Source organism: Ornithorhynchus anatinus, chromosome 1 (genome assembly GCF_004115215.2).
Source record: "Ornithorhynchus anatinus isolate Pmale09 chromosome 1, mOrnAna1.pri.v4, whole genome shotgun sequence".
Classification (NCBI taxonomy): Eukaryota; Metazoa; Chordata; class Mammalia; order Monotremata; family Ornithorhynchidae; genus Ornithorhynchus; species Ornithorhynchus anatinus.
Genome location: NC_041728.1, coordinates 30995184 through 31012535, shown reverse-complemented (window position 1 = coordinate 31012535; position 17352 = coordinate 30995184). Strand labels below are relative to the sequence as shown.

General features: G+C 45.0%; 1 protein-coding gene across 8 annotated transcripts in view; it reads right to left on the bottom strand.

Moving 5' to 3' along the window:
• The window catches only part of GPHN (gephyrin), a 684869-nt gene that overhangs the window by 24580 nt on the left and 642937 nt on the right, over positions 1 to 17352 (bottom strand). For all 8 annotated transcript variants that reach the window (XM_029059894.1, XM_029059899.2, XM_029059912.2 and 5 more), the window contains one exon: positions 2043 to 2130. In XM_029059894.1, the coding sequence (XP_028915727.1) occupies positions 2043 to 2130 (88 nt within the window). The remainder of the gene's footprint in view (positions 1 to 2042; positions 2131 to 17352) is intronic.

The window sequence follows — 17352 nt, the reverse complement described above, 5'->3', positions numbered from 1 at the left end:
TTTAACTGCGTTGCCTGGGGCTAAAGACTGCATTGGAGCTCACGGTAACAGACAGCACAGCCGCCTCCCCCGGAGAGACTGTCATTAAAGAGCTCCAGTCACCAAACCTTGTCATCTTCACTCAAGGTGATTATTTTAGCTCGAGATACTCTTCCCCCCGAGACACTGTGTCTGTTAAAAAACCCCCCAAAAAACCCAACATAAAATACCTTAGAGCTTGCAATTGAATTTTGGATTTCAAGGCAGGCAACACTTGTGCTTGCAGTTCAGTGGAAGGGGAATTGGAGGTGGGGAGTGATGGTGAGGAGCTATGGGGGCCGCTGGAGAGGAATTGGGAGAGGGCTCAAAGAGAGCAGGATGCCGCGGGGCGGGGGAGGAAGAGGCTTCTTTGCAGAATCCTCTAGATGGGAAGCTCACTGTGGGCAGGTAACATGTCTACCAACTCTGTTATACTGTACCCTCATTCATTCATTCATTCAATAGTATTTATTGAGCGCTTACTATGTGCAGAGCACTGTACTAAATGCTTGGAATGTACAAATCGGTACCCTCCCAAGCGCTTAGTACAGTGCTCTGCACACAGTAAGCGCTCAACAAATTCCATGGAGTGATTGCCTGGGGAAGACGGTGGCTGAAAAGGTTAGTAAGAGAGCTGGCCATGGGGAGTTCTGGTTAGCCAGATTCCCGGGCTTGGGAGTCAGAGGTCATGGGTTCGAATCCCGGCTCTGCCACTTGGCAGCTGTGTGACTGTGGGCAAGTCACTTCATTTCTCTGGGCCTCAGTGACTTCATCTGTCAAATAGGGATTAAGACTGTGAGCCTCACGTGGGACAACCTGATTACCCTGTATCGACCCCAGCGCTTAGAACAGTGCTCTGCACACAGTAAGCGCTTAACAAACACTAACATTATTATTATTATTATTCATTCAATCGTATTTATTGGGCACTTAATGGGTGCAGATCACTGTATTAAGCTCTTGGAGAGTACAATTCGGCAACCAGTAGAGACAATCCATACCCAACAGAAACACCTACTCCTGCTCCTCTCATCTCTCCTTCTCCACAAGGCTGAGTCCCTTCTCAGCTACCCAAATTTCCTGGGGTTAATTCTCCCTCCCTAGAAATTTCTCTGCCCCTGGGGTAGGGAGGGCAGCCCAAACGCTGACTGGCTGATGACCAATCTATCTTGGCCCGGGCTAACTGCATAGCTAATCTACCAGAATCTACAAACCATTTCCCCCAGTATCGAGACCTTTACTTTTAAGGTCTTCCTGTGAGGAAGGAATGCTTAAATGGAATAACTATGTATGAGGTCTAGGGAAAATGAGAGAGTTGAGCACGGGGTTTCGGAAGGAGGGTCTGGGAGGAATTGGGTTGTGCTAAAAAACAATTAACTCTGGGTAAGAATATGAAGAAAAACCAGAGCTGCAGCATGGCGGAGTGGATCGAGCACGGGCCTGGGACTCAGAAGGCCGTGGGTTCTAATCCTGGCTCCGTCACTTGTCTGCTGTGTGACCTCACTTTACTCCTCTGTGCCTCAGTTACCTCATCTGTAAAATGGAGATTGAGACTATGAGCTCCCACGTGGGACAGGGACGGTGTCCGACCCAATTTACTTGTCCCCTCCACCCCCAGTGCCTGCACAGTACAGTGCTTAGCACATAGTAAGCACTTAACACATACCGTAATTATTATTATTACTATTCTGATGCGTGACCTTTGCATTTCTTCAGGCTGTAAGGTGTCCTGCCATCAGATGCCCCACCTTTCCGGCATTGTAAGTTTAGGAAGGATTAGCGGACAGTTTGCAGACCGACCGGATGGAAGTCTGAAACCTTTTGAATTTAATCACAGTAACCGCCAACATGTGGGAAGCAAGACATTTCACCAAGATCGGTTAAAAAACAGGCATAACGATGCTCACGTACACCAAGTTGATTAGTATGGAAATACACACTTAATGTATAAGCAAGGAGCACAGGCAATCCTGCCTCTAGGTCATCAGAATTTTTCTAAACACCATTTGCTTTCATTTTCATACCTTTTCCCCCATGGACACACCCCCTGATGTGATGATGACATCAGCACGACTGATACCCTCATTCAAGGCATTGAGTAAATCATCTGGGCTGGAAGAAAGTTAAAACAGACAAATTAACACAGGAGGAATAGCTTCAGATTCAGGATAATAACAGTCGTAATAATGATGATACAAAATAATGATAATAATTGTGATATTTGTTAAGCACTTACTATGTGCCAAGCCCAATCCCTGCCTTACAGCTCACAGTCTAAGGAAGATGGAGAAGAGGAATTCAATCCCCGTTTTACAGATGAGGATGCTGAGGTACAGAAATTTTAAATGACTGGCTCAAGGTCAAAGACGGCAGGCAAGTGGCCCGTGCTCTACCCACTGCTTCCTAGGCAGGTAAAAGCAAAATGATTTCTAGTTGCAAATTTCCATGGCAGAATCCTTCTCTTCATGAGGGCTCTGATTCCTAGGAGAAGTGTAGGCTCAGTCTTTATGGCGAGGCCAGGAAGCTTCTGGGGTCAAATACACCAAACGCTCTGATTCAGTTGAGTCATACTCATAGGTCGAGCTCAGGCGATCAGTCTTTCAGTGGTATTTATTGAACATTTACTCAGTGGTTAGGAGACTACATAAAGTAGAGTAGTACACACAACCCTGCCCTCAATGAGCTTACGATCCAGTGGGGGAGACTGACATTAAAAGAAATTACCGATAGGGAAAGTAGCAGATAGGGCGGGAATATAATTGCTGTGGGGTTGGGGAGAGGGTGAATATCAGAGTGCGTCAAGGGTACAGATCCAAGGGGATAGGTGATGCAAAAGGGAGAGAGAACAGGGTGGGGAATGAGAAGTTAGTTAGGGAAGGTGTCTTGGAAGAGATGGGGGAGGGTGGTCTAGGCCAGAAGCAGGCGGAGCTATATGGAAGATGGTGACTCAGCTCTTCAGTGGCATTTGTCTCCATCTGCCATAATAAAACATAAAAAAATGAGGTGAAACAAGCAATCTTTCGCACACCTCCATCTCTCTTTGGATTACTTGGCAGCTAGATTTCAGTTAGCAGAGAGCCTATGGTGAACAACCTACATCCAGAGATCCAAATTGGAAGAAAAATCAAAAAAGGGATCAGAATGCTCTGTTCCTTCACAGTGAAGTGGAGTGCACTCCTTTTTACTGCATCCCTCCCTCTCTTTCATTAATTAATTAATTCATTCATTCATTCGTATTTACTGAGTGCTTATTGTGGGCAGAGCATTATGCTAAGCACTTGGGAGAGTACAATACAACAATAAACAGACATATTCCCTGCCCTCAATGAGCTTACAATCTAGAAGGGATCGAGCTTGTATTTCTCAGGTGATTATGTATTTCTGGTATTTTTTATATGGGATTGGCTTCTCAGTGGAGCTAAATACAGGGAGAGCATTCAATTCATTCATTCAATTGTATCTATTAAGCGCTTACTGTGTGCAGAGCACCATACTAGCCGCTTGGGAAAGTACAATACAAGAATAAAGAGTGACAATCCCTGCCCACAATGAGCTCACAGTCTGGGGTGGGGGGGGAAAGACATCAATACAAATAATAAAATGACAGATATATCCATGAGTGCTATGGGGCTGGGAGAAGGGGAAAGAGCAGAGGGAGCAAGTCAGGGTGACGCAGAAGGGAGTGGGAGATGAGGAAAAGTAGGGTTTAGTCTGGGAAGGCTAAGGTAGAAGGGGGCGAAGTGATTGGAGTGCTTTAAAGCAAATGGTTAGGAGTTTTTGTCTGTAAAATGAACTGTACAGGGGATTCCCTATCAATGGAGTCATTTTCTTCACTGCATCTCATGGAGTGAAATGACCAAACCAAATCCCACCAGCCTGAGTAACCTGCACAGTGATGGCCCTGAGAATGCAGGTCAGCCAGTCAATAGCATTTATTGAGTGCTTACTGTGTGCAGAGCACTGTACTAAGCACTTGGGAGGCTACAATATAACAATAAACAGACCCATTCCCTGGCCACAACCAGCTTTCAGTCTAGAGGAGGAGAGGTCGTGAAGTCTTCCATTGTTCCTGACAGGAGAAGTTGTCAGGGAAGGGGCCAGTTACTGCTTTTAAAGTTCCTGGGGCACTTTTGGGAAGAGTACCATCCCCGGGAACAATGGCAAAGTGCAATGGATTCCTGGACATAGCGGATTCTCCTTCTCCAAGGTCAGCATGGAGCTACTCTGGGACTTGCAGACATCTAGCCAAGCCAAATGATTGAGCGGGGTAGCCAACGGCAAAAGTATTCCCAAGGTGCCATGGGTGACACATGGCCTGGGACTGGATGGAGATAGAGAACAGTAATGTATGTTTGCTTCCAAGTACAGAACTTTACCAGAACACGTGGACATTCACTAATTTCACCAGCCCTGACAAGATCTGCATCGATTCAGTATAATCTTTATCTGTGGATGAAGAATCTGGATGACTTATGATTCCATAGAAACAGGTTTTTCTTGAGCAGTACAAAGCCCAAGGAATTTTCTCAGGTAGTTTTTCTCCCCTGTTGGTATCTGATTAGCGATTCCCCCTCAAAATTCTAGTGCTGAAGATTTGCGATCGCTCCCCCGGGCATTCCCACCCTTCGGCATGTAACCAAAATGAATTCTCATTTTGTCTCGGCCTCAAGTCTAACACACGGTCCTGCGTTAACAGTAAGTGCATCGGTAAGGTGGTTTATGGCCCAGTAAAAATTTCTGCTGGCTTTTGCTGATCGACTTCTCCTCGCCCTGGCTTCCTTGTTTTGGAAACTTCTGATTTAGAGACTCTGGGTCATTGACAAGGCACAGAAATAGTGAACAGAGATTAAAAAAAAAAGTGAATGCTGACAGACTTCAGATCTAAACAGTCTACAGAGGCAAATACAGATTGTACTCTCATCCTAAGCAGACACCTCTGAGTGGTCTTTCTGACTCTTTCACGACACCTCTAGATTGTAAACTTGTTGTGGGCAGGGAATGTGTCTGTTGCATTGTTACATTGTACTCTCCCAAGCATTTAGGACAGTGTTCTGCACATAGTAAGTGCTCAGTAAACACAACTGACTGACTAATCTGAACTCCACCAAAAAGAAATCCTAGCATCCTTACCCAGGGCTAGAAGGGTGACAGGTTGAGGGTTTGGGATGTGGCAAAATGGACCATCCCACCCTCTCATAGGCAGAATGGGTTAAGTAGTAAGCTTGGGTGAATAAAGCAATATGCTTCTGCTCTAAGGGAATCTGTGGTTTCATCAGTAAGCTCGTTGTGGGCAGGAAATGTGCCTGTTTTACTGTTATACTGTATTGTCCCAAGCACTGAGCACAGTGCTCTGCACACAGAAAGCGCTCAATAAATACGATCGATCGATTGATTAGTAAATCTGATTAAATATGAATTTGGAGGCCAGAAGCTTGCTTGAGAGAGAAAAGCAAGGAAGGTTTATTCCGTCACTCCTGCCCCTGTTTGATGACTCAGACGAGGAGACCTTGGAAGACTCTAATCCCTGGGGGGAGAAAGTGGCCGATTCATCATTTCCTGAGTTTTAAGACAGAATATCTGCTGATGACTTGTCCTTTTGAAACACAAAAGGGTAGAATTGCAGAATGAATAATATGCCGACTTACTCTTCTGTCAATCACTATGGCACTCTGGGGCTGTTCCCCATAAACCACTCTCTCCAATGGCCCACTTTTTGATATTTCAGTGGGGCTAAAGCCATGATTTGCTTTTAGAAAACTGGCTAAAAGATAGGCACACATAAATGAATGCTATACACATTCTGACTGCGTTTGTTCCACACCGTCAGGTATATTCCAGATATAGGAAAAAATGTTTTGAAGACAAACTGAAGTCAAAAATCTCAACCAGTGGGGTTTGGAAATTGCCAACCTGGCATGCAGCAATCAGAAATTCCTCACCATTATATTTAAAGCTATCAATCCCCTTGCCCCCTCCTACCTCACTTCACTACTCTCCTCCTACAACCCAGCCTGTACACTTTGCTCCTCTAATGCCAACCATCTCACTGTACCTCGATCTCATCTACCTTGCCGCCGACGCCTCGCCCACGCCAGGTACCTGGCCTGGAATGCCTTCCCTCCTCGAATCCGACAGACAATTACTATCCCCACCTTCAAAGCCTTCTTGAAGATACACCTCCTCCAAGAGGCCTTCCCTGACTAAGGCCTCCTCTCCTTTTCTGCCACTCCCTTCTGCATCACCCCTCCCAGCCCCACAGCACTTATCTGTTATTTATTTATGTATATTAACATCTATCCGTCCTTCTAGACTGTGAGCTCATTGTGGGCAGGGAATGTGTGTTATATTGTTATATCATACTCTCCCAAGTGCTCAGTACGGTGCTCTGCACACAGTAAGTGCTCAATAAATAGCACCGAATGAATGAGAAGTGGGGTGGCTCTCTTAGAGCTCCCAAGGTTGGGCTATAGAGAGAGAGAAAGGAAAACAGGGCCAGATAACAAATGCAATTTTACAACCAGGGCCAATCTTGATAGCACAGGAGGCAGATTCAAATGACAGTCATGCACTGGTCTTCCTTTAACCCGTCGATCAAACACATTTATTAAGTACTTACTAAGTGCAGAGCACTAAGGGTTTGGGAGAATATAATACAACAGAGCTGGTAGATACTTTCCCTGCCAAGGGAACACATTCAATTTTTTCTCCCTCCTACTTAGACTGTGAGCCTGTGTGGAACTTGATTTTCTTGTATCTCCCCCAGCACTGAATACAGTGCTTGACATGACGTAAATACTTAACAAGTACCATTTTTTTATTATTATTGTTATTATTGTTGAGTTTATAGTGTAGAGCTCATTTTGGGCAGGGATTGTAACTATTGCTGTATTGTACTTTCCCAAGGGCTTAGTACAGTGCTCTGCACATAGTAAGCACTCGATAAACATGATTGAATGGAGACAGACATTAAAATAAATTATGGATATGTATGTAAAGAGGCAAAATCCAAGTGCAAGTGTGATGTAGAAGAGACAGAGGGTTTATTTGGGGAAGACTTCTTAGAAGAAAAGTGATTTTAATAAGGCTTTGAAAAAGGGGAGCGTGACCGACTGTTGGATAAGAAGAGGGAGGAAGTTCCGAGTCAGAGGCAGGACGTGGGCAAGGGGTCGGCGATGAGATAGACGGGCCCGAGGCACAGTGAGCATATTGGTGTTAGATGAGCGAGTGACCGTGCTGGGTTGTAGTAGGAAATCAGCGAGGTAAGCAGGAGGGGGCAAAGTGATTAATTGCTTCAAAGCCAAAAGAACTTCTGTTTGATGCAGAGGTGGATCTTGAGAAGTGGGGAAGCGTGTACTGAACGCTTTTTAAGAAAAATGATCCTGACAGCAGAATGACGTAAGGACTGGAGTGTGGAGAGACAAAAGGCGAGGAGGTTAGCAAAGGAGGCTGATTCAGTAGCCAAAGTGGGACGGGATAAACGTATGAGTCAGTGTGGTAGCATTTTGGATGGAGAGGAAAGGGTGGATTTTACAATGTTGTGAAGGTTGAATCGACAGGATTTGGTGACAGATTGAATATGTGGGTTGAACAAGGGAGATGATGGTGCTGTCTTCAGTGACAGAAAAGTCATGGGAGGACGGGGTTTGGCTGAGAAGATAAGGAGTTCTGTTCTGATCTGATCGGCAACCCCCCTGCACTGCTGAACAAATCTCACCGAAGGAGGTGTCATCTTTGACCTGGAAGTGCAGCTAAATGTTGTATATCCTTTACAGCCAGACACAGTATGTGTCTATTATGTTGTTATATCTGTGTATGTTGTTATATAATATAATATTATATATAATATCCCGGCTCTGTCCCTTGTCAGCTGTGAAACTGTGGGCAAGTCACTTCACTTCTCTGTGCCTCAGTTCCCTCATCTGTAAAATGGGGATGAAGACTGTGAGCCTCACGTGGGACAACCTCATTCCCCTGCCTCTACCACAGCGCTTAGAACAGTACTCTCCATGTAGTAAGTGCTTAACAAATACCAACATTATTATTATTATATTGTATTCTCCCAAGTGCTTAGCACAGTGCTCTGCACTCAGTAAGCACACAATGAATATGATTGACTAAGTGACGGTATCTACTACGCAGCAATCGAGAAAATCCTTCACTGGACTTCTCAGAGATGTTCTCACCCTTGCCACAAGAAGGACTCTGGGATAAAATACATTCCATAACCACTCTTGCTATGCACCCACCAGTGATCTTATCCTTGTCAGATAATCTTACCATTGGAAGGACCCCCTGGAAATAAGTTTATCTCTTCCCCTAACTCTGAGCAAGCCAGCATATAAATCATTCCAGGGAAACAGTGTGGCCAAATGGAAAGAGTGTGGCCTGGGAGTCAGGCAATCTAGGTTCTAATCCTGACTCCATCTGAGGTCTGAGTATGGGCAAGTCGTTTCACTTTAGTTTCCTCATCTGTAAAATGGGGACTAAATACCTGTTCTCCTTCCTACTTAGACTGTGAGCCCCTTTTGGGCAGGGACTGTGTCTGACCTGATTATCTATTAGACTGTAAGCCCGTCAATGGGCAGGGATTGTCTCTATCTGTTGCCAAATTGCATATTCCAAGCGCTTAGTACAGTGCTCTGCACCTAGTAAGCGCTCAATAAATACTATTGAATGAATGAATCTTTTATCTACCTCAGCACTTAGTACAGTGCTTAGCCTATAGTGAGTGCTTAACAAATACCACAATTATTAAAAATACCTCTCTTCCCTTCCCTTAAAGTTTCCTGAAAAAGAGGGAAACTATCACCAAATATAATGATTACAATAAACCATTCTTTGCCCACCAGATTTGTTAATTCAACTGGCACAGAATGAAAGGAAGGTAAAAGTTCCTGCAGGAGAAAGTATTACGATAGCTATATCAAGTTGTCTTCTTTTTACATTTGGGGGCTCTCCAACTTCAGTAAATTGAATAACTCCAGATTCCCAAAGAAGAACTCAATTTCAAAGTACTTGGTCTTCTTGAACTCCAAAATAGCTTGGACCCTTGACTGCTTCTCATCAGTGACATGAAAAAAGGTCCTTCCTTCTGAAATCCATGACATTTACCTTGCATTTCGATATGGTTAGCAAATAGCTGGAGTTTCACCTTAAATTAGGAGCCAAAGAGGTTGAAGTCAAAAGGGTAAGAAAAAGAATGGAGTATAAAAACGGTGAAATAATCTGGGACAAGAAGTGTGTAGTACTTCTTTAATGGGAGGATTAGCGGATTCTTAAATAAGGAATGGGCATAGGATTTCTAGAACCCAGATCTTTTCTCATATTCGAATCTTACGGTTCTAGAGAAAACCTGGCCCAATGACAACTCTTCTCAGGCTAGAACTTTTCCCGCTTTTCAGCATTTATATTTAATTTATTAATATTCTATAAGGCTTTCCTGTTCTTGGTTTGCAACACTTTCTAACTTTACTACAAGCTTTAAATTTCCAAATCAATCTATTGTATTTACTGAGCTTCTCTCGTGTGCAAAGCACTGTATTACTAATAATAACACAGTATTGATTAAATGCTTACTATGTGTCAAGCACTGAACTGAGCACTGGGGTATATCTACGCTACGTGCCAAGCACAGGACACAGTGCTTGAGAGAGCACAACCTGCCTCAACCTCAAAGAATTCACAATCCATGTATAAGCTCAGTAAGCGCTCAATAAATACGATTGAATGACTATAAACACTATAGAGAGGGGAAGAGGGGTCACTAACCAAGTGCTTAGGTGACATGGAAGTGCTGACCACCTGAGGAGACAGCTGGGAGCGCTTAGAACAGTGCTTGGCCCAGAGTAAGTGCTTAACAAATACCATCGTTATTATTATATAAAGAGGGAAGAGGAGAGATTGATCAGGGAAGACTTCTTGGAGATGTGATTTCAGAAGGGCTACGACTACTGAGAGAGCAGAGATCTGTTGGACCTGATGAGGGAGAGAGTTCCAGGCAGGAGGAAGGTTGCGAGCCAGAGGTTGGTGGTAGGAGAGACGGAAATGGGACACAGTGAATACGTTAGAGAAGAATGCAGCATGTGAGCTGGGGTGTAGTGGGAGAGAAGAGTGGATAAATAGGAGGGAGAGAGCTAATTGAGCGCAAAAGCCGACGGTCAGAATTGTCAGCTCGAAGTTTAGAGGAGTGGGATTTTGAGGAGTGTGGACATGTATACAGAATGATGTTTCAGAAAAATGATCTAGGCAGTAGAGTGAAGTGTGGCCTGGAGAGAGGAGAGACAGGAGGCTGGTGAAGGAGGCAAGCTGGGATATGACAAAAGTCTGGTCCAGCATGGTGAATATTTGGGTGAAAAGGAAGAGGTGGATTCTGGAAATGTTATGGAGGATGGATTTGGCGACAAAGAGAATGTGAGAATTGAAAGAGAAGGAAGAGTCAAGGTTATTGACAAGTTTTGGGCTTGAGAAATAGGGAAGATGGGGGTGTTGTCAATGGTTATGGGATATGGAGGGGGAGGAGAAGATGGGTTTGGGACATATTGAGGTGGAGGTACCAGCGGGACATCCTTGTAGAAGTGTCCCAGAGGCAGGCAGGGATGCCAGAAGTAGAGGCTGGTGATGCAGATTTGGGAATCATCCAATTAGAGGCGGTAATTGTAGTTAGGGGAGCAAATAAGCTTCCGAAACTAATGAGTGTAGATCGAGAAGGGAAGGGGACTTAGAACTGAGCCTTGAGGGACACACACACAGTTAGGAGGGTGAGAGGCAGAGGAAGAGCCAGAAAAAGTCTCTGAGGATTGACCAGAAAGGTTAGAGGAGAAAAAGAGACGCAAGATGGTGCCCTCACACCATCTTGCTGATGCTGGCGTGATGCTGACACTTGACTTCTGGCTGAGGATGGAGTTTTACTTTAAAAATATTAACCTAATCACGCAGACGGACAACAGCTGCTAATTAGTTTCCTAGTTCATATGCCATAGCAGCTCCAAGCAGAATTTTGAGATAGTAAACATGAGAAGGACAGTAAGAAACCAGTGTGTGAAAAAGGAAATGATATGACATGGTTCAGGCTGGGCATCTTAATGACAGTTGGCCCACGGAGATGGATGATGAATGCCCTGTGGTTTGGAGCGGTCTTTCCCGAATGGAACGGTTGCTACTGGGGGAAGGGCGCCTTTCCCTGATGAACAAGGAAAAACATTATCTGGAGGCACTGTATTCATTCATTTCATTCATTCGATTGTATTTATTGAGTGCTTATTGTATTTATTGAGTGGGCACTGTACCAAGCAGTTGGGAGAGTACAATATCACAATAAACATATTCCCTGATCCCAGTGAGTTTACTGCCCCCCAAACAACCACCTTTACCCATCTCTATTCAGCTCTGGTGATCCTGCCATTTTCCGGATCCAGTCTATGTCCCCGTGCAAAGGACAACTATTTTTGTGGATGTTTGTCTTGTTTTCCATTTCTTATTTTGCCTTTTTCCTTCCTTAGGTTAAGTCTCTCCGAGAAGTAGGTGGCCCCGTGGAAAACACAGGCCTGGGAGCCAGAAACCCATAATTCTGATCCCACTTCTGCTACTTGCCTGCTGTGTGACCTTGACTTCTCTGTGCCTCAGTTTCCTCATCTGTAAAATGGGGATAAAATGATCTCTTCTGCCTCCTGCTTAGACTGTGAGCCCCATGTAGGGCAGAGACGGTGTCCAATCTTTTTGTTTCAACCTGATATACTGCGTGGTGCAGAGTATATACTTAAATATCACAATTATTATAATTTTGATCCTTAGCCACTCTGAATAGGAGACTCAATAATGGTTTCTGAAACAGGTGACAGCACAGTAGTGTCTGCTGCTGTTGAGATCTTGGATATTTTCTGTTTGAGGATCACAAGCAGGTCTCATTCTCTGTATTAGTCAGTCAATGTATTTACTGAGCACTTATTGTGCGCAGAGCACTGTACTAAGCACGTGGGAGAGTACAATATAGTAATAAATAGACGCATTCCATGCCCACAACAAGCTTACAGTCTGGGGGGGAAGAGGTGGAGAATGAGACATTAATCCTCATCTGTAAAATGGGGATTAAGACTGTGAGCCTCACGAGGGACTGATTATCCTGTATCTACCTCAGTGCTTAGAATAGTGCTCTGCACATAGTAAGCGCTTAACAAATACCAATATTATCATTAATATAAATAAATAAATTACAGATATGCACATAAGTGCTGTGGAGTTGGGAGGCGAGATGGATAAAGGAAACAAATCAGGACAACACAGAAGGGAGTGGGAGAAGAGAAAAGGAGGGCGTAGTCAGGGAAAGACTCTTGGAGGAGCTGTGCCTTCGATAAGGCTTTGAAGGCGGGGGGGGAAGTAATTGTCTGTCTAGCCAACTTGCTAGCCAACTTACTAGCCGACTTGGATTGTGTGCCATTGGGCAGAGACCCAGGTGAGGGATTATAGATGGCACACTTCAAAGTATCGTCGCTACTGCCAGAGCAAATCCAGCCCACGTCCGCCTGGCCGTAAGTCATCCCTACCCCTCTCTTAACCACGGTTGCCTGAACCCCGCAATACCCCTATAAGCAAGGACCAGAAACGGTCACCTTTGGCACCGACAAGGCCAAAAGGGGTGAGAGATTCTCTCCCAGCGAGATTCATGGGTAGATGTGCTGTAGCCAGTGGGGTCATCTTCAACCTAGAACTATCCTCTGGTGGGAGTAGACACTGGGTCAGCATCAACCCCGGGGTAAAGGAAGAATTCGTGATCAGCAAATATCTACTGACCGAGTCAGCACAGAGTTTCTTAACAACTCTAATGATATTTTGCTTTATAGCCAGCTTCTATTAGAAGAATTCACAGTAGTAGCTTATATTAATTCCTTTTCTTCCAGTTTAGCCCAGCTGTATTAAAAAGCATTAGAGTTAGCTGGTGCTAACAGGGTAGCTTTCTCTACTCTTGTGCCATCTCAGATCATGAGCACCATGTGGGACAGGGACTGTGTCCAACCTGATTAACTGTATTCAAGTTAATACAGCGCTTGGTATATAGTAAGCGCTTAAAAAATAATAATGTTGGTATTTGTTAAGCGCTTACTATGTGCAGAGCACTGTTCTAAGCGCTGGGGTAGATACAGGGTAATCAGGTTGTCCCACGTGAGGCTCACAGTTAATCCCCATTTTACAGATGAGGTAACTGAGGCACAGAGAAGTTAAGTGACATGCCCATAGTCACACAGCTGACAAGTGGCAGAGCCGGGAGTCGAACCCATGACCTCTGACTCCGAAGCCCAGGTTCCTTCCGCTGAGCCACGCTGCTTCCCCATACCATAAAATACCATAATTACTCATTATAATAGACATCCCGATTTTCCTAGGCCCCAACTGATTGACTGCCCTTGGGTATTGATAACTCAAAGCTGCCCTCCTCACTCTGCCGTCAACCTGTTCGCAAGATAGGTATTACAACTGACCCCTCTCCGCAGCAGTGGAGGAGTGACTCTGGAAGCTGGAAAAGTCCAGATACGATCTGTCAGTCAGGTGGAAGACCCAACGAGGGGCCCGAGAAAGACTGGGAGGCCAGAATAGTAATATGTCACTCAAAAAATATTAACGCTGCCCGCACCTTGAAAGCCACGCTTTTATTTTTGCCCAGCACAGATGTGGGCCAATTGGGAATTTCCTACACAAAACGTCTGTCTCCAAATAACTCTGCCCCATGCAGACATGGTAATCGAGTGCGGGCAAGAACTACGCCTTCGATCCCAACTATTGCATTTTTCAGCGCCATCGTAATAGGGAGGGTTTGCCTTTCTCTGAAACCTTAGCTTCCGTAGGAGCCTGCCAGAGATAGGCCTTGAAAGACAAATTGTGAGGCAAAGACGAGAAAGATAAAAGAAAACTGTACCTGTAAATGTACTTCACTAACATTAGAAAGGCTCCCTCACCACTGGCTAATCCAAAGACCTGGCAATTCTTATCTCCAAAGAACAAAACGATGCCCTTGGTTAACCTCTGACATATGGAGAATAAATTCACTGACCCGATTCAGGTTCATCCCTTCCTTTCCATCCAAATGGCCTTCACCTCTCGAGGAGATTAAAGAATCAAACTCTGCGCTGTTCTCCCTGCCTCCAATTTCTCTCCTCTTCAGTCTTCACTACACTCTGCATCCGCTTCCTAAAATGAGGTTCTGCTCACACTTTTCCCCCTCTGTTCACTCTTTCATTCAACAGTGCTTACCGAGCACCAACTGTGTGGCAAAGCACTGCACTAAGTGCTGGGTGAAAAACTATAAGAATGACTTTAAGTCACTACTCTTAGCCCTCAAGGCTAAGAATGAGAAGTTGGGGAGGGGGCTGGCAATGGGCATAAAGGGAATGATTGAAATAATAAAAACGCAGAACAACACAAGAAAAGAGGCCCAACGGTAAATACAATAAGTGCGGTGGGACACTGCAAGAAAAGGAGATCTTTCAGGTTCCTCACTGCTCTCGCAAGGCCATTCACATCACTTCAACCGCCTTCTCATTTATCTGCTCTCTTCCTCTGCTCTTCCCAGGAGCCTATGCACACACCACGGTCCTCCCAAGCAAACATCCTCACCGGCCCTTGCTCTCGCCCTTCCATTTCCAGTCCCTTGGCACACACTTTTCCGGCTGCCTGGAACTCCTTCCCCTTTCAAATATGTCAGACCACTGCTCTCTCCATTTTCAAACGCCTCATGAAGTACCCCCTTCCGAAAAAAAATGATGCTTGTTGAGCGCTTACTATGCACCAAACACTGTGCTGAGCACTGGGGTAGATACAAACAAAATGAGTAGATTGAACACAGTCCCTTTCCCACACAGAGCTAAGACGAGGGGAGAACAGATATTTTATCTCCATTTTTAAAGATGAGGAAACTGAGTCAGAGAAGTTTAGTGACTTGTCCAAGGTCACAAAGCTGACAAGTGGCAGAGCCAAGATTAGAACCTAAGTCCTCTGACTCCCCAGCCTGTGCTCTTCATATTAGGCTATGCAGCTTCCCTATTACTTAAGCACTTACTATAAGCATTATTAAGCACTCATTTATTCATCTGGCCATCTTTCCATTCTCTTTTTCCTCCTACCTGCAAAACCTTATTGTGTCCATCTCCCCTGCTAGAATTTAATAATAATAATGTTGGTATTTGTTAAGCGCTTACTATATGCTAAGCGCTGGGGTAGATACAGGGTAATCAGGTTGTCCCACGTGAGGCTCACAGTCTTCATCCCCATTTTACAGATGAGGTAAGTGAGGCACAGAGAAGTTAAGTGCCCACAGTCGCACAGCTGACAAGTTGGCAGAGCTGGGATTCGAACCCATGACCTCTGACTTCCAAGCCCGGGCTCTTTCCACTGAGCCATGCTGCTTCTCCTTGAGACAACTGTGTCTTTAATCTGTTGTACTCTCCTAAGTGCTTAGTACAGGACTCTACATGAAGAAGGTGCCCAATAAATGCCCTGACAGACTGATTCACAAATCATGCTCCATTTCTGAATTGCAAGGAAAGGCATTTGTGCTCCATGAGGAAAACAAGTAGTTCATGACAATGACTCACAGAATGATATCCAAATTTAAACTCTCCCCAGTTGCAAAACAATTCCTCTTTTCGGCAAACTGGGTGCCCAAGGATTCTTTGATGTTCAAATTTTGAGACTGCTGGTTATGCTCAAACTCTCAGTGCTATTAGATCCACGGTGATTATTTCTGCTAAATGGGCCCGTTTACAAAAACCCACTTTGTTCCATCAGCTTTTGTCTTTCTTCGGTTCCATGCCGTAATGGGGAGAGGCTGCATCCCAAAATGGCTGCAGAAAAAGCAGCAGCAGTAAAGGCCAAAGGCTCATCATCAGTGACAGGGTTGGGAAGAGATAGTTTGATGATCTTAGGACAGGTGACGGCAGAGTAACTCCCAAATGTGGAGCCCCTGGACCATAGGAATTTCCAACCCTCAGGCCATAGCAGACTAGAAAGGACTCCGACTGTGTCATTCTCTCGGCTTCTGAGCCTATCTGTCCCTCCCAACTGGTCACCCTGCTCTCCGCTCCCTTCCTCTGGGCTGTAAACTCGTTGTGGGCAGGGAAGGTGTCTATTTATTGTTGTATTGGACTCTCCTAAGTGTTTAGTACAGTGCTCTGCACACAGTGAGCACTCAAAAAATACAATTGAGTCATTGAGAGTGAGCAAGTGACCCCTCTGGGAGTTGAGGAGCCTCAATTACTGGACTGTCTCCAAACAGATCCAGAAATGGAAAGAGCTCAACGGTTTCACTGGAAGTCTGCCTGCAAAGTGACACAAACAATGCCCGCCGCCTCTTAAAAGGGAATTACAATTTGCGCTGACCCTGAGATAACCACCCCACCGGTCAAAATGGGTAAACCTCTCGATTCGTTGAAGAGAAATTTGATCCCTTCAAGGATCTTGAGTATAATTCAGAGTGATACGACAGATTGATGTGGTGAACACGCAGTGATAGGCCGAAGACCGAGAGCATGACCTTGGAGCCAAAAGGGGCAGGCGCTAAGGATGACTCAGCTGACAATGGCACGCGATCACTTCTTCATGGGTTTGGCGGATCCTCTTCGGCACTTCTGGGCATCGTTTCCTCCAACCGCTTTTTGTCCTATACAAGTCGAGTGTTCTAGTGGAAAGATCATGGGCCTAGGAGTCAGGAGTCCTGGGTTCTAATCCAGCTCCACCACTTGGCTGCTGCGTGACCTTGAGGAAGTCACTTAACTTCTCTGGGCCTGTTCAGTCATTTGTAAAAATGGGATAAAATATCCGTCGTCTCTTCCTCCTAGACTGTGAGCTCCATGTGGGACAGGGACTGTGTCCATTATGCTTGTTTGTATCTACCACAGAGTTCAACCCAGTGTTTGGTGCGGGGTAAGCACTCAACATATAACACAATTATTATTAGGAAGTTTTTCTTACAATGGGTCCAAGGGAGCATAAATGATAGTGTGACTGCAGGATCACGTCACCCCAACTTTTTATCTCCTTCCTCCACCATGTTCCACATATCTGGTTCTGCAAACATGATGAACATTGAAACATAAACTCAAACGGAGGGAAGCCTGTGCCTGATTCATGGGTACGGTCTACTCAGAAGTTGTGTTAATTATTCTGTAACCACATGGAATTTCACCTCTTTATGGGTTAATGAATCTTTGGGACTGATGAGTTGCCATCGAGAGTCATATTTTTTAAGTTGCCGCTGCATTCCGGGGAAATTTCTGCAAGTTGCTTCAGTGAATGAAAAGGGTTGTTTATCCCACTAGCTAAGACAGGCTTGTCGACGGTGACTGAAAA